At 38.7% G+C, this 24,711-nt stretch overlaps 1 protein-coding gene across 3 annotated transcripts; it reads left to right on the top strand.

Annotated features, from left to right (window-relative positions):
- Positions 1-549: 549 nt before the first annotated feature.
- On the top strand, positions 550-13,094 carry LOC119885638 (macrophage-stimulating protein receptor-like). 3 transcript variants are annotated; one of them, XM_038695764.1, is made up of 21 exons: positions 550-706; positions 1,502-2,785; positions 4,168-4,344; positions 4,592-4,711; positions 5,095-5,265; positions 5,386-5,552; positions 6,386-6,518; positions 6,641-6,777; positions 6,906-7,079; positions 7,205-7,304; positions 7,556-7,783; positions 7,956-8,102; positions 8,209-8,371; positions 8,578-8,667; positions 9,288-9,473; positions 9,572-9,649; positions 9,743-9,924; positions 10,031-10,140; positions 10,986-11,151; positions 11,239-11,375; positions 11,571-13,094. In XM_038695764.1, exons 2-21 carry the CDS (start codon positions 1,586-1,588, stop codon positions 11,800-11,802), a joined length of 4,098 nt encoding a protein of 1,365 aa, XP_038551692.1. In that variant the 5' UTR covers positions 550-706; positions 1,502-1,585; the 3' UTR covers positions 11,803-13,094. The 3 variants fall into 3 exon arrangements, with proteins under 3 accessions (XP_038551692.1, XP_038551691.1, XP_038551690.1); XM_038695763.1 differs by having other exon boundaries at positions 9,267-9,473; XM_038695762.1 differs by having other exon boundaries at positions 9,264-9,473.
- The last annotated feature ends 11,617 nt before the right edge of the window (positions 13,095-24,711 follow it).

The raw sequence follows: 24,711 nt of genomic DNA, 5'->3' as shown, positions 1-24,711 counted from the left end.
GCATGGTTCTGCTCAAATGCAAGGATGTTTACAAATATCATTCTGAACTGTAAAGTGTTATAGTATAATCTGTGGCTAATGGTTATATTGTGACTATTGTTAGAGTATGTATAGTAGCTTATGTATACCTTATTGTACAGCTCTTATTACTTACGGACATACATCATATGACTGCACAATGCTCAAATCATGTTTTCAAATCAGCATATAAAAGGCTTTTGAACATAATTTCCATTATTTCTGATTTTAAAAAGGCTCATTTGTTACTGTTTCCTCCCTCTTTAGATGATTTCATTAAACTGCTGCAGCGTTGTTAAAGTTTTGTCTGATCTTCCTATTATTATTGAATAAAAGAAAATTAGCAGTTAACCATTAGTCAAAAAAGCAAATACATATTTGGTATGCACCGAATTCTTGCTGAAAACATCAACAACGATAATCATCACAGTCCAGCATGAGGGCTGTGTGTGTGTCCGGCGCGCTTTTATTTTGAAGCTAGGTGTAAGATCCTGTTTTCATCTATAGACTGTAGGCTATCTAAATGACACGATGCAGTTCAGTATCATTGTAAACTCCGTGCCAGTGGATCTTCGGCGCTGTCAGGTGAGTTCTCTGCTGCAGGTCAGTGAGTGGAGCTTCACTAACACAGGACATTTCACTCGTAAGGAATTCACATTTTTGAGACAGCTGAACAAATTACATCCAGGTAAGATGATTTTTCTTTTAAATTTGACCATATTATTAATGGAGGATGTCTAGAGTAGCTGTTGGTCCATGTTAATGAATTAATGGAAACACGCCTTTGTTATAACTCACAGCTCATCAGCTTAGTTGCGAGAAGATGTTATTTTACCGTAAATAGCCTACCAATTATAGGCTACTATTTATAGTTCTCTTGACTTAAATGCTCTCACCCCATAGAGCCGTGAAAGTTATTCTATGTTGTGAAACTTTTAAAATAGTTGTCCGTTGCAAAGTGGTGTTAATTAATAAGAATATATGATAACTACTGAAGCATTTGTAAGCTACCCATTAATTTAGGTATTTTAACGTTTAACTCAGTTATTGCTCGATGTTTAATCTCGGTAGGCCACTCTGGAGGCCTGGACATTTTCAAAGTTACTTTACAGGTTGAAGCAAGTCATGACTTGCCTATAGCAGATTATATCTTGATTCTGAGAACTTTTTATTTTTCCACGGCCATTATCAGCTATAAGTTAAAAGTGTCACAATCTTGCTTCTCTCAACTTGTTGATGCCTCAATTAGAAAAAGCAGCAACTACTTAATCACGGGGACTGGAGAGAGAACAGCAGCTGATACTTTTTCCTCTTTCCTCAGTTCCTCTTGGTGTATTTAACAGTTTATACATTATGTTACCATGGATGTGGATAGCTTACAGCCTACACCAAAAGCAGTGAATCTCTGTTGAATGTGAGAATCGAATGTTGCTGCTCTCTTGTCTGTTAAATCTCAGCATTCCTTCTCTGTTTTCCCTCGCAGAGCTCCTGCTGGTTCTCCAGAATGTTCTATTTGAGGAAAGTATCTTATAGGTAGCACTCAATCACGGTGGACTGTGACGTGGAGATGGTCACTTGGGCTGCCTTACTGACAGTGTGCATGTGTATACAAACGCAAACTGCCTCAGGACAGCAAACATGTGCTTCTACACCACCCAGGGTGGCGGATTTTACTGTAAAATACTCCCTCCCCTACTTCCAAACAGACAAACCTATACAGAACATAGCAGTGAACTTAGAGGGGCATCAGCCAGATGTGTATGTTGCATGCCAGAATGTAATAGAGGCGGTAAGCTATTCTATGGAAAAAATATGGGAGCTGAAAACTGGGCCTGTTGGCAGTCCTGAATGTAAAACATGTCAGGTGTGTGCCATAAAAACAGACCCAGGGGATCCAGTGGATACAGACAATGAAGTTCTACTATTGGATTCTGATGGATCTCCCAATCCCTACTTGTACATTTGTGGGAGTACACAGCATGGGATCTGTTACTTCATTGACATTGGAGAACTACAGCCTAAGTGTTTATATAGAAAGGAGCAAAACTCTCCAACCAACTGTCCAGACTGTCTGGCCAGCCCACTTGGCACCAAAGTCACCATTGTTCAACAGGCAGCCACATCGCTCTTTTTTGTAGCAGCCTCTGTCAATGACAAAGTGGCACAGAGGTACCCAAGGAGGTCGATATCAGTGATGAGGCCGCTTTCAACTGAAGATGGCTTTCATATGGTCATGAATGGGCTGACAGTACTCCCTGGTCTACGGGACTCTTACAAGATTGACTACATCTACAGCTTCTCCACAGAGGAGTATGTGTACTTCCTGTCCCTGCAGAGAGAAAATCCATCAAAGAGCAATTCGCCTTTTCAGACTCGTCTAGGACGACTGCCAATATTGATCCCAGAGGTGTGGATGTACAGAGAGGTGGTCCTGGAGTGCCGGTATGAGCCAAAGCGCAGGAGGAGAAGGAGAGATGGCTTCAGGAGCATTGTGTATAACGGGCTACAGGCAGCATACTTTGGACGAGCGGGGAAGGACTTGGCAGATGAGCTGAGATTGGACGAGAGAGATGACATTCTGTATGGGGTGTTTTCAGAGGTGGATGTGCGTGGTCACCCTAAAAAAAACTCAGCCCTGTGTGCCTTCTCTTTGACTAAAGTAAACCATGACATTGATAAGGGTGTGGAAGCTTGCTGCACGTCAGGTCCAGAGCAGCTGTCTAGGGGTCTCTGTCACTTCCAGCCGTGCGAGAGCTGCCCACATGAGGTGAGGAACAGTACAAAGGTCCCCCTATGATGAGACAGGAAATGACCTATCCCGACAAACACTGTGTAATTAAGTCACCTGTGACTGGAACAGTGTAGTTTATCATTAAGCATACAGTTTTATATTGTCTTGAGCAATAGAGGGATAGTATGAGACACCGCAGCAAGTAGATCTTGACTGCTGGAATACTGTACACCTGTGGCAACTCTGACGAAGGTGTGTGTGAGAGAGCAGGGCCAGATGAGAGAACTGGGAGGGGTGGATGAGTCAGTAGTGTGACCTGGACATGGCCAAACAGTTTTTCTGCTCTGTTAAGTTTCTTTCTTTCTCAGTGAAAGAGTGCCAACTGTTTACAGTACAGAGGTTTGATATGTAAACTGTTTTATCAGATGTGTGTTTCATTTTTAAACTTTTGTCCTGCTCGGACCTCTTAATTCATAAGCCACCAGAGTAGAAAGGTATTGGAAGGTAAAGAGAGCTTGTAGGCATGAATTCACTCTCAAACCTCTCAACGAAATAATTAAGGCGTGGTTTGTTTCCTTTTATGGAGTTCAAACTGTGTCCTTTGAGCTCTCAAATCCATGTGAACACCTACGGGAATGTGTGCCAACAAACACAAGCTATAAATCCTGCTGATAAAAAGGTGGAATTTCAAGGGGAGGCTTTTACACAGGAAATAGGTATAATATGGAAGAAATAAGGGGTAGGGATGGAAGAATCACCCTCTTACGCAATCAGTAACAGTCATGAAGCTGTTGTAAAACTGTTCCAAGGGCTCCCTGAGTTCAAGTTGAGTACTTCTAGAATTGGCTGCGTACAATAAAATAACTTGGAAACCATATGTATTAAAGCTTGAAATGCGGGAATACAAAGTGCCTGGAAAGATCAGATGACTTGATTGTAAGGCATTCATATAGTGGGAAGCAAAGGAAGGCATGCTGGGACAGGTCAGCTAAATTGCTTTGCAGTAGAATGTTTACACTATGTTTAACATATCCTCCTTTTTTTGTTTAGGAATGATTACATTTTATGAACAAAAGTAGCTCGATGATCTGCCAACCTTCCTTACACATCTGCCATCTACTGTTTTACGTGCGTGAAAGTATGGAAAGTCCAGTTTCAGTAGCTGACAAGAAGGAACAGCCTCAACACACGAGGCTGGAGTAGCTGCTGTTTTATGACCTTGTTCCTCTCACAGCCTGTTACTTTGACTGGCGGCTAGAGCACTTCCTCCCTAAAGGGATGAATTAAGATTCTCCCTCTTTCAAGAAACAAGAATATACAAGCATGTGTGTATGTGCTGATGCCGTCAGAGGCAGATACTTCCCATTCCAGACTCAAAACTAACCTTTGTTCTGTATGTGTTTTGCTCTCTTGTACAGAGCTCTGAAGGTAATGACACATGCAGTGCCAAACCCACTCTGGCGGCAATGCCATACTACAGACTAGACCTCTTCAACAGGCAGATGCAAGATGTCCTTTTCACTGCTGTCCTGGTTACCACTATTGGGAATCACACGCTGGGCCACTTTGGTACCTCAGATGGACGGATACTGCAGGTAGCAATATGCCTGTAGATATAATAGTACAATCTTTATGTGGTATGCCTCTGCAGTTTGAATGTATTATACAAAATATAGAAGTCTCTCTGATTTTTTGTTCAATATTAATAAATAACATTATTTCAAAAGTCTGAACTAAACATTTGTGTATTGTTACTGTCTGTCAGCCATAAGCATGTGTATATTAAGACTCCCAAAAACAAAACAAAAACTTGTGATTACCTCTCTGTTTTGTCGGGTTTAGATGATTCTTACTAGGGACAGGCTTATTGTTTTTGCCAACTATTCTCTGGAAGGGGCCGAAGTGTCCAGGACAGCCGCTGTGTACTCAGAGGATTCGCTTCTCTTTGTTGTTGGAAATAAGGTAGGATTTGTAATATCTACTACTGTGTGTCTACTCTACTGTTTATCTTTTAGAGGACAAAAAGGGACTGGGGCACAGACTAACGTTTTGACACAACTGTGTCTTCATCAGAGTCAAAATGGACAAAGAAATCAGGAAAATGTGTGTGCAGTCAACCTAGAATAGGTACACACACACAATTGTCATTGAATAATTGGTTGACAGGATTCGCATTAAAGGGTGGGAGTTCCACCAATTGGCACACCCTATGCACTATAATCAGATCAGTAACACAAGAACACAGATCCTAAAGTTACGAAAATAAAGTGCAAAAAGTAAAAGTACTGCATCAATCAAATGTAATGAATTAAAGAATTACCCCAACCCCCTCTTCCCTTTCCAAGATGTTCAGGGTGCCCTCTGCAGGACCGGGATGTGCACATCTTACGACGTGCTCCATGTGTTTGATGGCTCCACCCTTCATGAAGTGTGGCTGGTGTTCGGGAATCTGCTCGAGGCAGCATGAGTGTGTGTCGCAGTGGAGCAAAGACTCTTGCACACCTATCATAACAGAGGTAGATTGGAAGCCAGGTGTAACTGATTAGCCAACGCATGAAGTTTAAACACCATGAGTCATAAAGTGATTGTACAGAGATGCTGATTGCTGTTCTGCTTGATAACCCTTTTCTCTGCAGTTTTTCCCTAAAACGGCACCTGCTGGAGGTGAGACAGAAATGACAGTGTGTGGCAGGGAGTTTCAGTCTCCTCAGCGATCGGCTATTATCAGCGGCAAAACCCACATCATCACAGTGGGCTCCAGGACCTCGTGTACTGTCCTACCTGAAAAGAGCAGTAGTGAAATGTGAGTAGCACACATGCACACAATGCCACACACTGTTCATTGTCTTTGCATTTATGTTGGTACTGGGCACTGCGAGCCAAAAACCAACTCTGGAAGAGTAATTTGTTTAAATAAATAAAAATAGAGAGGATCCAAAGCTTTTCCTCCAACATGAGATGTTTTGGATCTATTTTCTTAATACTTTGTCTCCCAATGGTCTTATGATCTTGATATAAAGCTGTTCTTGTAAACCTAAACCTTATTTATTAGATTTGGAATGATTTTCTCTTCGTTAAAATGTTTTATAATTGTGTGGCTGGCTAGTGTTTTTAAAAAGTTAAGTAAACGTATTAAATTAGCAAATGACTATACATAGATCTACCATAATATGCATAGTCTCATGTATAGTCTTATCTTGTTATGCTGTAATTATCTTTTCCAAGAATACATTTTTTGAAACAAATAACAAAAAATCTCTTCTTTCGATATACTTCACTATGACATATATATGTTTTTTTTTGTGATTTCAGGCACTGAATGTATTTTATCTTGTTTATGTATTTTTGGTGGGCTACAATCTAGTGTGCACTTTTTTCCCTCATGAGCGAAATCAATAACAGCAAATGTGTTTTTTAAATAAAAAAAAACCTGATAGGAGAATCAATCACTGGCCATACACCGAAGATGTTGCATTATCCTTTGTATGGTTAAAACATTTTTTGAATTCTGTGCAAAATTTTCTGTCACATTGCCACATCTGCTGTTGTTCATTTCTTTCTGACAAGCTGGCTGGCTCCCTGGAATATTTTCATCTACATAATTCATAGACATCATTCCCTGTGTCCCTAACACAGGATAGTATGCAAGATTCAGGGAAAAACCATACCAAACCCGGACCTCAACATCACTCTGAAAGTGCAAGAAGGGCAAGTGGAGGGCCGCTACGCTATTAGAGGCACTGCTCAGATGCCTGGCTTTTCTTTTGTGGTGAGAATGCTAACTTTTAGATTACTTGAATTAATATATAGACATACACATTTATACATACATATATAAAAACAAAATTTGATATTGTTATGTGATCAAATATTTCACCTTTGTCTAATCAGGAGCCTAGCATAAGCGAAATCAGGCCTGACTATGGACCAGTATTTGGAGGAACAACAGTTACACTTGTAGGCAGATATCTTAATTCTGGGATACAAAGAGATGTCTTTTTTGCTGACAAAAAGTGCAACATTCTCAGGTGAGCAACACAGAAGACTACTTTGTTAGCACATGACCATGGTCTATAATACACCCATATCACTGTGTTCAGAAATTAAATTTAAAGTATTTAACACATTTGGTTATTGTGATCTCTGTTATTTTCAGTGCTCCTGAAGGAAATAAGACTTCAATCGTCTGCAACACTGCAGCTGCTGCAGTTGTCGGGAAGGTACCTGTGAAAGTCCTCATTGACAACTTTCAAGTGACGACCACTGAGATGTTCTTCTACAAGGAAAACCCTGTTATAACCTCTATACAACCTCACTGCAGTTTCCAAAAGTAGGACACAGACCCCAGCTCTGGTCTTATAAATGGATCCATACTTTAAATTAAGTGATATTACATTGCCTCACATAAAACAATTAAATGTTATTATTAACATGCTCATTTATACTGTCAAACAGTGGCTCTAAGCTGGTGATAGAAGGTCAGAATCTTGACTCTGCCCACAAAACTGTGGTTCAATATATTCCCAAAGATAAAAACCTCCACTCTCATCAACAAGTAAGTTAACTCTTTGAATTTCAATGAAACCAGGTCATTAAACTTGTGCAGAGAAATACAATAAAATAACATCCCTTTGCATTAATATATAAACTGAACTGCAGTTTGTGGACTTCTCTGTCTGGATTCCAGCAATGGATGGCCAGCCATTCTCATTCTTTAGTTGAACATGCTACATCACGACATGACATGCTTTCCTATTATGCCAAACTATTAAAGTAGCTGTGATTTCAAACATTATTCCACTTAAGGTCTGCGAAGGCACAACGAATGCCACACATATGGAGTGCTTGGCCCCTGCGTTTCCTGAAATGTCAGAAGACAAGTCTGAGACGGGAGATATTTTAATTCACATGGATGGAAAAAGTAACCTCTGGAAAAGACGTTTTGACTACTACTCTGATGTCAAAATCATTCCCTTTGAAAATGATGACAGCGTATTGCTTCTAAAACCAGGAGAGACGGAAGTTTCACTGCATGTATGTTTACACACTCTTACACTGAATTTGTCTATTTACGCAACACAGTTTTTGTATCAAAAATCTCAATGACGTTACTTGCACAGCACAGTTTGCAATATGTGTGCATTCTTCAGTATATTACAACCAATTACTACTTGTCTTTTAACGTTTGTTTTCACATATGTTACAGCATAGCAAACTGAATATAGTGAGCACATGTATGAAGATCATAATGACTGTTGGGGGTGTGAACTGCAATGCAAAGGTTCTAGTAAATGAGCTGACATGCAGGATTCCCAAAGGCCTGGAAATCCCCAGCGAAGGATTGCCAGTTAGGGTGAGAGAGTATGCTTTTAAATCATCAACCTTAACCTAAATTTACAAAAATGTATACAAAAGTAAATGTATTTAACAAGAGTAAATCATTTGTTCCAATACTATAGGTGTATGTGAATGGGGAAATTCATAATGTGGGTACAGTAGTCAACGATGACAACAACAACAACACTGTGATTGCGGGCATTGTGCTGGGCATCATTGCTGCATTGGTAGTAGGTGCTGGCCTTGCATTAATTGTGATGATCCATTTGAGGAAGAAAAAGAGAGGTGAGAAATGTCTTGATACATTTTACCAACCCAGAATACTTGCAATTGTAATAATCATTTGTAAACAGGTGCTCCTAATCTATGCTAATTCTGCACTATGGTCTGTATGTTATTGACCTGACCAACTGTGAGTTTCGCCACTCACTGTACTGTATATGTTCATAGTTCATTGTTTAGTCATCTTCATTTATTATGTTTCCTTTAAGCCATCATAGAGAATCGTTTATCAACAATGCTTTCACGGAACCACATAAGCAATGGCCCAGATCTCTCCCTGACCGGTGACTACAGACAAGGTGAGACATCCAAATTCATTCTTTCATTCATAAATCCATATTTACTGTTAATCAGTTCTTCCAGTTGTTTATTCCCTTCTCTTTTCTTCTTCCTGTAAACCCAACCCTCTAGCAGCCCTAGAAAGTACAACCTTTTAAAAAAATATATATTTTATAAATCATTGTAGTATTGTACAGACTGATAAATGTAAAACATCATGGCAGAAATAGATTTAATGTCTCAATATTCTTCAAAGTTAATATTCAACAAAGTCAAGGGTAAGGGGATAAAGAACAACCTGACCAATGAAGGTTAAAATATTCATAGATTCTTCTGTAATTCTTTCAGACTAGAATAATTGGTTTCCAGTTGAGTATTTGATGTTCTACACCTATTGTCCCATTCAACCAAATTCTTTCTCTGTACACATAGAAACACATTTTTTAGATTTGTCCATTAGTGAAGATTATATGAAATTAACAACCAACTTAAATTAAATAAAATGCTTATCACATATTCTGTTTAGTAAGGGTGGTACCAAAAAATGCAATGGCCTTTTAAAAGCACACAACCTTATCATTAGTTTCAATTGTGTGTTGTCCCTTCTGTGTAACAGTAGATCTGTCCAATCAAACATCAGGCTCTGGAGGAATGGCGTTCCAAGGTTTGTTGTATGCTGCCAGCTATGATCATCTGGCCGTTCCTTTAATGCCACGGGACGACATCTCAATGGTCAGTCTAAGTTCTGATCTTCTCGAAGAAGTCAAAGGTGTCCTGATCCCTGCCGAGATGCTCCGAATTGAGGAAAACCAGATTATCGGCAAAGGTGTGCCTCTTGTCTTTTATAATGTTTGTTTGTTTTGATCTTTCCTTCAACTATTGTGGTGCAAAACATTTATAACAACACATTCTCTTCTTATGCAGGCCACTTTGGGACAGTCTATCATGGTTACCTGATAGACAGCAAGCAAGAGATCCACTGTGCTGTTAAATCATTGAACAGTAAGTGAATACCCATTTTATAATTAAAATCAACATTTTATGAGCTTGTGGCTGTTGGATTAGTCTGTATAAAAGTATGTGTTGTATTAACAGGGATCACAGATTCGGGGGAGGTGGATCAGTTTCTCAGAGAGGGCATCATTATGAAAGGTTTCCACCACCCTAACATACTGTCTCTGCTCGGCATCATGCTGCCCAAAGAAGGGCTCCCTCTGGTGGTTCTACCATATATGAAGCACGGGGATGTGCGTCATTTCATCCGCTCTGAGAAAAGGGTAAGTTACACAATGAAACTTTGGGTCATGAATATTTGCTCTGTTAACTTGTCTACTACTTCAGTTATCTGATCAGCTCTGTCTAATACTTCTTTGTCTTCCTCAGAACCCAACAGTGAAAGACCTGATTGGCTTTGGGCTTCAGGTTGCCAAAGGGATGGAGTATTTAGCCCAGAAAAAATTTGTCCACAGAGACCTAGCTGCACGTAACTGCATGTGAGTGTGAATTATACACTTATTACTGGCCCATGACTTGTCAGTGGAGAAGCTTTCTCACGCCTAAAGAGGCCGTTTCGCTGCCCTATCATGTGGGTGCTATATTATAAAGATGTATTTAAGTTATTCAGTATCTTTTTAACACTTTGTAACAATTTTAAAGGTACTTTACATATAAGTGAATGTCAGTTACATTCACACAATGCTGATTAAGCATATTACAGAGCTGAAAGGGGGAAGCAACCTGCGAGTGCAGCAAGTATGGCAGAGCCTATAGGTCATACGTGCCTGTTGACAATGTTGTGTTTTTACTCTCGCTGTTAGGAAAGGGGGGGGGGGGGGACAAAAGTTCTGCACTGCAGGTTTAAAGAAGCAACAAACACTACAATGTTGGTTGGTATTGTTCTACAGTCAACTACAATCCTTATAGCTCAGAGACATTTATTAATCCTGAAAAATAATTTGGGGTTCTTCACAAAGTTAGCAACACCCCCAAAAATGTACCTGATTACCGTTACTCTTGTATTTTTCTTATTCATAACTAAACATGTAATTTAAAAAAAAAGAAGAAAGGAAAGCTCACCATGATCCCACCAAATAAAAATACAAGAATATTTGGGAAAATTTTAGACTGGCCAGTCCATCTGAAGGCTTCTTGGGAGGATAAATATTATAAATTGCACAACATTTTGGGAAAAAACGCTTTTGGCAAACCCGACCGCCACTGCTCATCAATGCTGACTTTCCAAACTTGTGTAGATTAAAGTTCACTTGACCATTTTGAGCACACCTTAAGTCTTGAGATGCGTTACCTGAACAGGAGAAACTGGCTGGTCTCTTCTCAGGCTGGATGAAACCTTCACAGTAAAGGTGGCTGACTTCGGCATGGCAAGGGACATATATGACAAGGAGTACTACAGCATTCAAGATCAGAAACGGGCAAAGCTTCCAGTGAAGTGGATGGCAATCGAAAGCCTGCAAACACAAAAGTTCACTATCAAGTCTGATGTGGTGAGTGTACTTTATCCAGCCCACTGAAATATGCTTGTTAAAACTTTCATGCATATATCTACACTATAATGCTTATGTGTTTCCCAGTGGTCATATGGGATCTTATTGTGGGAGCTGTTGACCAGAGGTGCTAGCCCATATCCAGGTGTGGACCCCTATGACATCACACACTACTTGTTGAAGGGACGTCGGCTTCCCCAGCCACAGTTTTGCCCTGATACTCTGTAAGAACCATACCTGCACCCTATAAATATCTCATATCATGATGACATTCTTATCATTTGCATTTTCTTCAGGAAACTCAATTCTCTGGGAATATTTATCCATGTTATGTAAATTTTATTTATTATTTACCTGCTTTACATGTTTACCCATGTGCTCACTCATTCACAAATTTAACAATTTTTTTCACTCCACAGCTATTCCATCATGCTGACATGTTGGGACCCAGAGCCCGAGTGCAGGCCTAGCTTCAGTAGCCTGGTTACAGAAGTACAACACGTCCTGTCCTGTCTGGAAGGAGAGCACTACATGAGTCTGAAGGTTAACTATGTCAACTTAGACCAGCCAAGGCCCTACCCGTCCCTGACTGGATCTGCCGATGAGGCTGAGGCCTCGGACTTGGAGGCAGACAATAATGTTGCCGGGTGAGGGTGCAAATCCATAAGACTCTCTGATACGAACACAGGATCTGGATCAAAGTTGGAAAAATAAAAAGGGACTACTTAACCTGGATCCATTTATGCCTGACCTAAATTGCTGATCATCTACAAATCTGAGCACATGGGAGGTTTGGCTACTGATTCAAAAGACACTGTAGGCTATAAACTGTTAATGGAGCTGAGACAAATTCATGCTGGAAGCTCCCCATTCTTGTTAGTACATTTTATTTGTAGCAAAATACAGACAAGTACATGCGGGTAAAAACTTTTTTTTTCAAAACATTTGAAGCACAATGATGGTGAATGAGACAAGATGAATGTAAAATGTGCTTTTGTTCTCAGATATGTAGAATAGGATGTGGGGTTACATGACACTATGTAGACTGTATATAAATGCTGACATGTGCTCAGGGGTTGACATTTTTTTAGTTTTTGGACAGATTTTTAGTTTTTTGGCGATTTGATAGATTATATCCCTTCAAATAGGCTATAGAATGTAGACTTAATACGAGGCTGTGTACATGTGAAATCATCATACTGAATTTACTCGACAAGATTTAGGACCATGGATACTATGTCAAAAGCTCTGCACCTATTGAATTATACAGTGAGCTGTCTGTGCTGTTCAGACATCAGTTGAGGCTTAGAAACACATCTAGTACTTGTCATCATCACTAGAGGGCAATCAACACTTCTTTCTGAGGCATACTTTTGTTGCTGCTGCAGTGATGCTCTGCGCTACAGCAGACAGCTCAACACAAAGGTGTTACACAAACAGCACAACTATATTCATCTGAACCTTAGAACAAACTCAGTCTTGCAGCTCAATCAACACAGCATATTGTGTAGCATTCTGTCCTTGCTGCACAATTTCGGGAGTTTCCTTGTTCCATGCGTGTAATTAAAATGATTTCCACAGCAAATTAGACAATCCAAGGGGTTTTAGAATAAATGTTTTCAACTTTTAGACAATGTATGGTTTAACCAAAAACAAATATGTTGACCAACAAGCTTTTTACCAGATGTAATAGATTTGGTTCTGGTATTCTTGATTTTGTTATTGCTGTTTTTTTTCTTCCTTCCACCCAAGATTGAACTTATGTTATTATTTCTTTGCTCTAGGTTGCACTGTAAAGAGTGTTTTTATACAGACAAATGGTTGATTACAAATGGCGCATACCTGTCTCTAAAGCGTGTCAACGAATTAAATGTCTCCCTTATGCTTGTTTTTCCTAGCATTATCTTGAATTAATACAAAGAAAAAATCTTGATGGACAAAAACGAAAGTATTACCTCATTCTTAACTGTTTTCTGGTAAAAACGTAGATCACTGCAGCAAGAGAAGGCACGCAAGTTCTTCATCAAAGCGGGTCATCAAAGCGGCTGAAGAAAAAATGACACAGCTCTTGTTCACTGCCAGGTGGTGAAGTGGAAACACACACACACACACACACACTGTTAGTCTGAATTATGTCAGGGAAAACTGCATGCTTCTGCTTAATCTGTGTATCTAGCATTTGTAATACTGTATGAATTATTTATGGATCTAAAAAAAGCTTTTTTTATCCCTTGCCTTCAGGTGCAGAAAAGGTGGCAGTAAATATGATAAGCTCTGGTTGTGTTAAGGTGGAGGCTAAGAATTTGAAAATGAAGTGATGTTTGCATCTAAAGACTGAACAGAAAGCCAAAATGATGGATAGTTTTTGCTCTTAACAACCATTGCATTTGATTTTTGCTTTTATTCAAGTCATGGAGAGGCAAACATAGGATGTACTTGTGTTTAAATGGTTACTGGTTCCAAACAAAAAAAAGAAAGAAAACATGACCGCAAATGATAAAGAGGAGGCGAGGGGTAGAAAACAAAGTTAGACATTAAATAAGCATTAATGAGCTGCACATGAACCCCCAGTGGAGAAAAGATACAACTTCCTGTACATCAGCCCGGGCCACCCAAAGAGTTGAAGCTTCTCTGCCCTGTGCTACAAAGTCTCCCAGATGTCATGAAATAACCTAAAGTTTTTAAAGCAAGTCTCCGACTACAGTTCTGCACAGATTTGGCTTCTGACTCTTCATAATGTCAACTTGCAGAGTCATCGTGTAAGAAACTTGCCAGTGCAGCTTCTTGGATTACATGAAGCAGTTGGCATTTAAAATAAAATTTGGCATGAAACAAAGACACTGACATTGAAATCAAAACTTGAAAAAAATAAAATAAAATTGGCGTCAGCCAAGTGAGAGTGAGAAAGAATTTTTTCAATGTTAACGTTTCCTCTTTTGCAGAGGACAAATGCATTACTGTAATTCTGTAAATATGAAGTAGGTTGTTAAGGGAGAAAGTAAGTCCTTTCAGCCAACTATGTGTGTCTAAACAAGTGTGTTGGCAGACTTCAGGAGAAACATTATTGACTATATATACACACACACACACATTACCCCATCCAAACCCAGTAGCACAGCGTGGGGGAATAGCTGCACTGAACAAGCTGAGTCTGGTCTAAAAATTCTTTTTGTTGTCTTCAAGTGTATATATTTATAAATATTTTACACTTTTATTTCACACTGCTCTGGTTTTGAAGCAGGATTTGGATGAAATCTGCGAAACTGCAAATATCATACCGCAGCTGTTGTGTGATCCATGGCAAACTGGACAAGGGAAAAGAAACTGTGGCTATCTATCTCCTGTCAACACTTATTATGCAAATTTGTCCTCCACTAAAGACAAAAGACTAAACGGGAGACCACGAGAAAAGCATGATTATGACAACCAATTAGCAGTCCTGGTGTAGCTGCCAAAATTTTAATCATAACTATAGATGATTGGTGTTAGAAAAATGGAGTGGGGTCCAAAGTCAGCTTCTGCGCATGCATGTCATTTTTTCTCACCAGGAACTGCAGTGATGAATAAGGAGCCAATATGATCCAAACACGACTGTTGCTAATTTGGATTAGCTGATAATGGGCTTTGTGAGTTTTAGCTTTCTGAATGTGCATGTTTAGCCTGATGTAAGCTAAATATGTATGGAACTAAATAATTCAACATTTAGTTTTAGAGATGTGATCTCTCGCTTCCTTTCTGTTGACTAATCAGAGACACTGCTGGGAGTTCATTGCTCTACAGAGACACAATTGGTAACAAAATATAAATCTGGATGAAACAGACATGGTTTTATGCCAGAGAGCAGTGGGGCAATGCCCCCCTCACACCAAGGCAGTGACAAAGCTCTGCCAACATGTTTGTATGGGATTTATCTGTATAACTCGACAAGAACGATCTGGTCCTTTTTGTTAGCTTTTGGCCTAAGTGGTAGTACCTGGTATTTATCTGTTTATTTGTCAGGGACAATGCAAAAAAAACACATTGTAACAGGTTCCAATAACTTGAACAGATGTGTTGCATATAGGGTTTCTAGCTGAAACTAATTTGCATCAGATGTTCTGCACTGCACCACTTGGTATAAAGTAGCTTGAGGAGTAGGGGAAAAAAAGTTGCCTGATTCACTGTTGTTGAGCCTTTTTCTTGCAGATGTTTTGAGCTGGGTGGTGTGCATTCAGCTTCTGGCGTTTTTCAACATTGCTCAAGGTCTCTCAGTTTTTTTCTAGATGTTTGTGACAAAAAGTCTGCAGAGGAAGATGGGAAAGAGAATATGAGAATGCATATTTAATTTATCACAAACAAATATACACATTGTTTGGCTGTCTGGTTTCTCCATTTGTATATTTGAAGGAACACTAACATTTGAAAGTACACTTTTAAATTCTTCAGTGTTTCTATACTTTTATCAATAATAAAGACACAGTTCTAATAAAAATGCATATAAAACATCTTCAAAATTACTTTAATCACTACTAAATGATAACATTAAGCATTCTGCGTGAAATCAAATGTGTACCATGGTATGTCATTTTGTATACTCATAATATCATACTTTTTAATCAACTTTTTTCTTAAGTAATTGACTGAATCGTTTCCATCTTAAAAGCCTAACTTCTTGTGCAAATATCTTGCAAGTGGGTTTGCAGCCTTTCTCACACTTTTGTTCTCTGAATTGAATCTGCTATCCTTGAGCTTGTGTACCATCAGTAGATACCTGAATAGCAAAGCAATCTTCCTCCCTCTCCCTTGCTCTTCTCTATTGTTGCATTGCATTCAGAGGGAGGATGAAGAGCTGGGAGGTCACAGATGGAGAGAAGTGTTATGTTTGTTCCTGTCTCTGCTCTCTGAGTGAATGTCTCCACAGATGGGATTACATTGAAAGGCGAACACAAATTTGCAGAGCACTGAAAGCGCTTTAGAGGCACAAGGCCATACCAGGCACATAGCTTACTGTACTTGTTAAAGAGTTTTTCATCATCCATCTTGTTATCAATATGCCATGGTATTTTGTATCATAAAAATGCTCACTCTGTTGCCACAAATTCTTGGTATACTGAATATGTTCTACATACTGAATGTGTTGTTAGGATGACTACATAAATGTACATACAGTGCTGTGTAAGGAAGAACGTGTTCAAGAATACACATTTTAATATATTCATCAATTAACAAAATACAAAGTGAGTGACCAGAAGAAAAATCTAATCAATATTTGTTCTGACCACCTTTTGCCTACACTTACGCTTGCACAAAGTCAAGGATTTTGTAGGCATATCATCGGGTGTATTATTAAACAATTTTACATACAAATGTAGGAGGAACACAACTGGGTGAGGAAAAGCCAAACTCAGCTAAGAAGGTGAGGTTACTGAAGACAGTTTACTCTCAAAAGTCATACACCACGACAAGACTGAGCACAGCAACAAGACAGAAGAAGTGGTTTGATCCCCATCAAGATAGCAAAAGTGTGTCAATATTTGTGTTTCTATATGTGTGTGAGACAGAGGTAAAGTTCAATTGTAAATTAAGGATTAGGATTTGAAGATATCTTCCAAACTGCTCTGATTGGTTAATATCACCTGTGTGTAACTGTAGTTACTGAAAGTGTCCTGTCATTAATGCGGAAAGAATGTCAGTCAACATGCAGCATTTGCTCATTCACCGTGAAAAAAAAAAGACAGTGACTTGTTTCACAACAGAGTGCCACACTTGGTCCAGCATGCCAGCTGTAGCTTTTTTGACACAGACATCGTTCTGGCTATGTTATGTTACTACCAACATTCCCAGGGCAGAGGCGGATCAAATCTGATCCCCCTTTCCAGCTCCATACCTTTCATAAAGTGCAGAGAGCTGGCATATTGGTGTAATAACCCCGGAAATTAAGGCAATGTGAAACTGCCAAATTGAGACATAGCCCTCTAAAAGTTCCTGTAGAAGAAGACACAAAAAAAAGCTTAAACTGTGAATTTGTCTGTGAAATTACCTCACAGTCAGTACCATATGGCATTTCTGAACATGTAGATATGTAATTTGTGTGGATAAAGGAAGATGTAACACATTTTGACTCTCAGCCTACATCCACACTACTACGTTTTTGTTAAAAAACAGAGTTTTAAAATGAAAATGATCTCCGTCCACACCAGCGTTTCAGTTGCATTTCCAGGTTGATCTACGTCTATATTAAAATGCCTGAAAACACACATCAAGTGGCCATTCACGTTGTCACATACTGGCTCAGGGAATGTGACAAAGAGGGAGTCCACGCAAGGTACTTAGTTAAAACAAGGGTAATTTATTAAACTAGGTGCGACAAAGATGCCACAGCATAGATGGAACCTGCAAGAAGGGAGAGACCAAACTGAATACATGGGCCAGCTTTTGTAGCCCATGGGCCCAAGTGAGCGCAGTCACCTGAAATCTTTCCCATTTCAGCCAATTACCTGCTAAGGTACCTTCAAACAGTGAGAGGGTTGTCAAAGCGTACACTGGGCATGTCCGTGCCGGTGTAGACAGGAAGCAGATTGTCTCTGCAACTGCAGAAGATTTGCCGAAAGAAGAAAGCACTACTACAGACGAATAACTATGCATGGACTGAAAGTACTATGGGAGTCCAATATGGCGGAAAACAGACTGAGAGTTGTAAATATGGCGACATGCACAGTACAAGTGTATACGCGTATTACAAAATATTTTTATAAAAATACCGAAACCAAAACACTGTCAGTAGCATCATGTTTTTGCTTTGCATGACTGATAAGACCCAATCAGGAAGCCAAATGTCAGTGTTTGTGTCATTGTTTTTAAAAGTCCTTAGTTTTCATCTGTCCACACTCAAACGCTACCCTGGAGTTTTAAAATGAAAACAGCAGAGTTTCAGACTTCTCCATTTTAGGTCTTCGGATTCGCCATTTTATTCTGGATGGGAGGTGCAAACATAGCAAAAGGTATGCATTTTAAAACTAAAACGTAGTAGTAGTAGTGTGGATGTAGCCTCAGATGACAATGGAGCTCTTGTCACCTGGGAGCTCACCAAGCCAAATGTATGAGTCTGTTTGGTTCCATAGTTACTTGAACCAGCACAATGTTGTATAAACAGTGAAATGAGGAAATGAGAGCAAGTTTAGGATAATTTTTTTAACGCTTTCACAAATCCTCCACACTTTAGCGATGTCACCCACTTCAACTGAACATTCAGTCCAATACACACCCATTATAAATGGAGAAAAGGAATGAAAAATCATAAAACTTAAATTTAGATATTGTAAAAACCTAAAGATATCAAAAAGTTGAGTTCAAGTTTAGTAGTTGTTACAACAGGTAACAACAACAGGGTAGCATTAGGGAAAGGATCCAAATGCAGACGGAGGAGGCAGCACTATGACAAGTGATTTATGCGGTGATTCATCTTTCAGGCAGGTACAGACATACAAGTAACTGTTAACAGAAACTAGAATGCAAACCCCAACAGGGCTACTAACTAGGAATGAACTAGCAAGGAACAAAGGAAGTAGCTTAAAGTATTGTCTCGTACAGACGGTCTGTACGAGACAATACTTTAAGCTACTTCCTTTGTTCCCCCCTAACCCCTACGCGAAAAGTACAATTTAGCGTCACGCCCTTTTAACAAGTTCTTAATGTTGTGAAACAGTTGATGTTTGGTTAGCGTTAGGTATCAAAACTACTCAGAAAACGTTTAGTTTAAATACTGTAAGTGAGTTGATGTTATGTTACTTAAAACTTTAAATAAGTGTTGACTCATGGTTTCACACTATACACAGACCCCACTCTCCTGGGTGAAAGTCCTGTCTGTGTTTAATTATTGGCTCATATATATCATATATTAGATCATATAGTGGTTGGTTGGCATTGTAACTGCTGATGAATGATTTTGTTCAAATGATCCACGCTGCTGTGCTAGCTATGCTTTCTCCTCACCCATTTAGTTTGGTTGTTCATGGATACTGCTTCACACGTCATACTCATGTCACATTCACAGCTTGTCCTTGCTATCAAGTTCCAGAAAATGAAGTTGGTTTGTTAAATAAGGCAATATTTGGCATTCATTGTCTGCAAGAGACTGCAAGATAACCTACCCTAAAACAACCAGAAGACGCCAGCACCAGTATCTCATTACTGTTGCTCATCAAGGTTGCACAACTAAACACATGGCTGCCATTTGACAAATCAGCAACCGTTAATATGTAGCTCCCACAATCCTGTGTTGTTGCAGTTACGTTTACTGACATAAGTCTCTTCTTATTTCATGTACTGCATGCTAATTTTAACTCCCCTATGCCATTTAGCATGCTCTTTAGCATACTCTTCTGAGGCTGGTCTATCAAAATATACAATAAGCAAACACTATGTGCTATTTCTGTGTCTGCAGCTATGCATTTTCTTCTTTGCTTCGGCATGAATCTGCCCAATAAATCATTATTTAGACACCTGTAGGGTAGGTAGGGGTTAGATGTGATGTCTAGGCAAAACAGATTCCTCAGTGAAGGACTGCATCACCCCTCCTGCAAAATTTTGTCTCTGAGGGTTTTCTTGTAAAACATCCTGCAGTGGATGTAAAAAAAATGCATTAACTTAAGTAATAACTAATAAGAATAATTAATAGTGGAGAAAAATGTAAATTTTTAGTTTAATGGCATCAGATGTTGGACTCTCAGATATCTAACTTTTAACAAACACACCTGCAAGTTAACAAACCATGCTTGCTTCCTCACCTACATTTAATTTTTTGGATGATCAAGAAAGTAAAGTAAACCACAATTAAAAATGTTAAACACATAATAAATGTATGGATACCTACAGTATCGCAGCAAGTTGCAGTGAAACCGCCAAAGATGTCTTGTTACAGCTAGTTGATCACTGGCCTCAAAAAAAGACTTTTAACTGGCTTATCTGTAAACTTCATCAACAAACTGTACTGTCTATGTCTTATATGTCTCATTGATAAGTTTAATATTTTTTACTTGTCATATTTAAAGCAGTGACGAGTGGATTATCCCGGTGAAATAAAGTAAAATAAATAACAAGTTTCCTGCCTTAGAAATATAAGATGTGACCATTCTGGCCATAATTCTGACTGCGTAAAAATAAGCACATTACAGTAGTAACAATGAATGATAATTATCTGATCCACTCAGCGCTAAGAGATCTCAAACACACAGAGAAGTTAATCAGGAGCAGGTGTACCTCCTTGGCCAACGCACACCAACACAGCTGCTAACAAGTGCTCCAGTGATTCCTTGTTTATCAGTATCCTCCTCAGTTACAATGTTCTCTGGTTTTGGCTCCTTGAAATTGTAAAAATCACACTTCAGTATTTGCTGAGACTGTGTCAAGTTTTTATTTCACACTAGGGCCCAGCTTTGGAAGCAGCTCGACAGTATGTGATGGTTTTCAGTGCCGGGTGTGTACTGTAATGGACTGACAAAACATTCAGCCATTGCCTGTCAGTGCCATACCATGCAGCTTCAGACACATTTAACAAATACGTGTAACTGTGGCAAAAAACACTTTTAGATAGGTGCTTAACAGAAGAAACATAAATCATGTTCAATCATGTTTGAGTTTAATGGTTTAATAAATTCCTTATGAATCGATCACCAGTTTAAATAGTCAACATTTTCACATTACACTACTTGTACAACATGCACAAATTGCATTTAGCGTTAGGTTATTCCTACTACAGCTATGAAATATTATACAAAAATAACAATATTGATCAAATGAAAATGACAGCATGGATATTTTACAGTAAAGTTTTTCTTGTAAAGACACATGAGTGCCTCCAGTGATTTAACGTTTTGCTTGGTAGTGTCAGGAATGAGAGGCTGTCTGACAAAATCATTGCTATACACACTAGACCTTTAAGATGCTTACCGGCATGGACTAAAATATGAGCACCCCTGCATGTCTGTCACGTAATGCACTATTTATTTAACTTGTCGCAATTACAAATGCTTTGGTATTCTCATGTTTGTTTCTTTTGTTTTTATTGGAGCCGCACATAAAAGCAGAAAAAAGCCAAATCTGAGACATTCCACAAAGAACTCCAAAAAATAGACAGAACAAAATTCTTGGCACCTTTTCAAAATGTCCAGAAATAATTGTATTTCAATCATGTTATCCTACTTTTTATATTTATATTTTTCTTTGCCTACCAACTTCTATTACTATTTCTATTCATTCCTTTCCTTTATGCCTTAATGTGCAATGTGTGCAACTGTGACACAAGATCCCCTCTGGGATCAATGAAGTATTTCTGATTAATATGTAATCAAACTCACCGGTAACAATTCACAGATACTGGCAATATAGAAATACCACTTACTACCGGTTGTAATGGATAAATATTGACTCAACCTTTGTGTTGTGTGTCTGTGTGTACCACACTGAGCATGGACAAAAGGAAGAAGACCATATAGTTGTCTGAGGATTTGAGAACCAACATTTTGGAAAAGCATGAACAATTGGACAAGTTTTCGGGCGAAGTAGTGCATTATGTGACAGATAAGCAGGGGTGCCCATATTTCAGGTCATGACTGTTTTTGAGAACCATGTCTGGGATAAATCACTCAATAATTTAAAAAATTATATTTTCATTAAAAAACTCAGTAACTGTGTAAATGACAATACTCTTTACTTATTAGTGGGCTACAGTATATGATTAATATGAACTTTGCTTTCAATAAAAGAAGTTAACATCAGTAAAACTTGGATACTTTGGCCTACCTTACAATGCTTGATGGACAGTCAAGTTCTGTGTCCTGGGGGACACCACAGCACCCATAGGGTGCCCATGCAGACACAGAGAGAACATGCCAACTCCACAGAGAAAGGCCACAGATTTCCAGATTGGGTTCGAACACACAGGCCTTGCTATGTCCCTGTAATGCCACATGAAACTAGCCTATACTATTAGTGTATGTTATTCAGTGACAACATGTGATGAAGTTACCTGTGTTAGCAGTCATGTATCTTATTGTGTCTTGTAAATGAGAGAAGCAAAAATCAATCATGTTAGCTGTCCTTAGTGGGGTTTAGATGGGTTTGTAGACAGAAAATGTGGATGAGAGAGATTTTCTGTTATGCTGATCTGTATTTGTCTTCCAAAAGCCCTGTTGTGGCTTGTGAGCCTGTTGCTATGACAACCACCGTTTGATACTAGTGGTGTGTAGGAAGGCAGAGAGATATGGCTGAAAAATTAGCAAATGGCTTTATGCATGTTTTATAATCTATTCATAATCTCCATGTATGCGTGTTTGGAAGAGGAATACACATACTCCAGAAAATCACATTCATTCAAGTTTTGAGTAACACTGCGTCATATTCCTTCCCATGATTTCTTCCCAAAGATTATTATACTGTAGGCCTAAATGCCCTTAAAGTGAATACTTTACTTTGAGTATGATGAATACATAGTTTTCCTTCATTAGCTCACTGTATTGCATCTTTTGCTCATCTCCCATGGAGATAAAGTAGTGACCCACACCTCTCGTGAGAATCAGTACCACCCCAGTCCCTGCAAGTAACATATTTCCAATTTGCTAAAAGGTCAGCCTACATGTAATCAAATGGTGTTATTCCACATGGGTATGCATAAACAACTGACATTCAGATTTTGACTTTTAGAAATACCTTATTGATTAAAGACAAAAAAAGTAACAAGTACAAAGTATAATGAATAGTGCCCATTAAACCATGTCAGTATAGTCAAATGTCGAATCACATTGTTAGGATCACCACAGTACATGAGTACAGTAGGTCTATTATTTAAACATGGTTAAGAATTACATTCATGGATGAGAAGCTACATTGAATGTTATATGTATAATGTATAATGTCACTGTGATGACATCTTGCTATGCATTTATTTTTGCTACTGTCTAATAAATCAAATCAAAAAAATATATCTAAGATGATGTTTACATTTTCCATCCATCCATTCATCGTCAACCGCTTATCCTTTGTACAGGGTCGCGGGGGGCTGGAGCCTATCCCAGCTGACATTGGGCGAAAGGTGGGGTACACCCCAGGTCGATGTTCACATTTTGTCATTTGCAATTTTCAATGTTTCAGAAAAAAATACATCACCATTTCTGCATAGATCTAATGTGCTATTTTAAATTACTGTGGATAGAACAGTGTTTATCAGCAGTAGCCTGCAGCAATTAGGAGAAAGAGTCCCACTGTTTATGAAAGTAGTTAAGTACCGGTGCAGACCCAAAGGCAGCCCTCATAAAGATAACTCAGAGATATTGCCTTTCCACATGAGCAGAGAGAATACAGTAATTAAAAGGATATAAAACCTTTAAAAGATGTTAATTTATTTATTTATTATTTGTCCCAAGAGCATAAACTAACATAAAAATGTACAAAGTTGGTCAGTGTCACTGAACTGTACTCTTTCCACTGTGTTAAAACTTTAAATTAAAAGTTGGGGACTCAGTTACACAAGCTATGTCACAACTTAGCACATTTCTCCTGAGTGATGTTCACAATTAAATGGATTGTTTGCTTGGACTGTTTGCTTTTGACATAGAAATCACAGATGCACCACCAGCTACAAGCTGATCAAGATTATGGACATCCGGCCTTGCAGTGTTGTGGTAGCTATGGTAACCTCAAAGAGCACCAAATGTTCTACTTGAAGTGTGAGGGTATCATCTGTGACACTGTGCCTCCATCCCTGTACGGAGGCAAAAACTGTCAAAAATTCACATGAATGCTCCAAGTGTCTACATGATTTCCTGTTAAGGGGCCTGTCCTCGCATCTCTGAGATTTTGGCCACAATTCCAATAACGGCAATGAATAAAATGTTGTTTATTATGCTTACACAAGTTCATCAGCAACATATCTTTTCAGAGGCAGTGTGACATTTATCAGTCTGTATGATTCACAGAACACATTGTTAACAGTTCAAAAGGACTATTGCTTTAGTAGAAAGTAGTCCACATCAAGGACATGGGTTATGTCATTGGTTATGCTTTGAGCAGAACGAGCCTTCACCTCCATTGTTGTAGATAAACTTTTTTTGTAATTTAGGTAAACTAACCCTTTATTTAACTGTAAATTACAAAACAAAAGTAAATAGATGTACAGACGCCAAATTACAGAAGCTTATGCATTTGCATGAGAGAAAAGAATTCTGCTCTGTTTATCTGAATTCACATAATTAATTAACAAGATATTTAAAAAACCCAAGAGAATAGGTCATTTAGCTCAATGTCATGGAAGCAAAAATGTACTGCCTGTTTAGTTTAATCCAATTTTTTTAAATTTGGGTTTGAGATGTTGGAAAATACTCCTGTCTCTAAATAATATAGATTGTATTGTTGTTAGTTTATTGACCCCGTTCTTGAAATTATATAGGCCAAGCACTGTTGTTATTGGAAGGGCAAGCTCGTTAGCATCAGCAACCGTAGCCTACACCGTGCAGGTGAGAACTTCTTGCAGGATTTTGAGGTATCTCATTAACTCAGAAAAACAGAACAGAATTTTTTTTCTCAAGT

The sequence above is a fragment of the Micropterus salmoides genome, unplaced genomic scaffold (assembly GCF_014851395.1).
Source record: "Micropterus salmoides isolate LMB-PRFRI ecotype aquatic unplaced genomic scaffold, ASM1485139v1 Ms_hic_scaffold_4, whole genome shotgun sequence".
In the NCBI taxonomy this organism is placed as follows: domain Eukaryota; kingdom Metazoa; phylum Chordata; class Actinopteri; order Centrarchiformes; family Centrarchidae; genus Micropterus; species Micropterus salmoides.
This window is presented reverse-complemented; position numbering and strand designations above follow the sequence as displayed.

Bases quoted from the DNA above. Each gene is read 5' to 3' on its own strand.
- LOC119885638 (XM_038695762.1), top strand. From the start codon at position 1,586: ATGGTCACTTGGGCTGCCTTACTGACAGTGTGCATGTGTATACAAACG. The intron at 5,266-5,385 runs GTAGATTGGAAG...TTTTCTCTGCAG, and splicing joins GCACACCTATCATAACAGAG to TTTTTCCCTAAAACGGCACC. The intron at 9,474-9,571 runs GTGTGCCTCTTG...CTTCTTATGCAG, and splicing joins AAACCAGATTATCGGCAAAG to GCCACTTTGGGACAGTCTAT.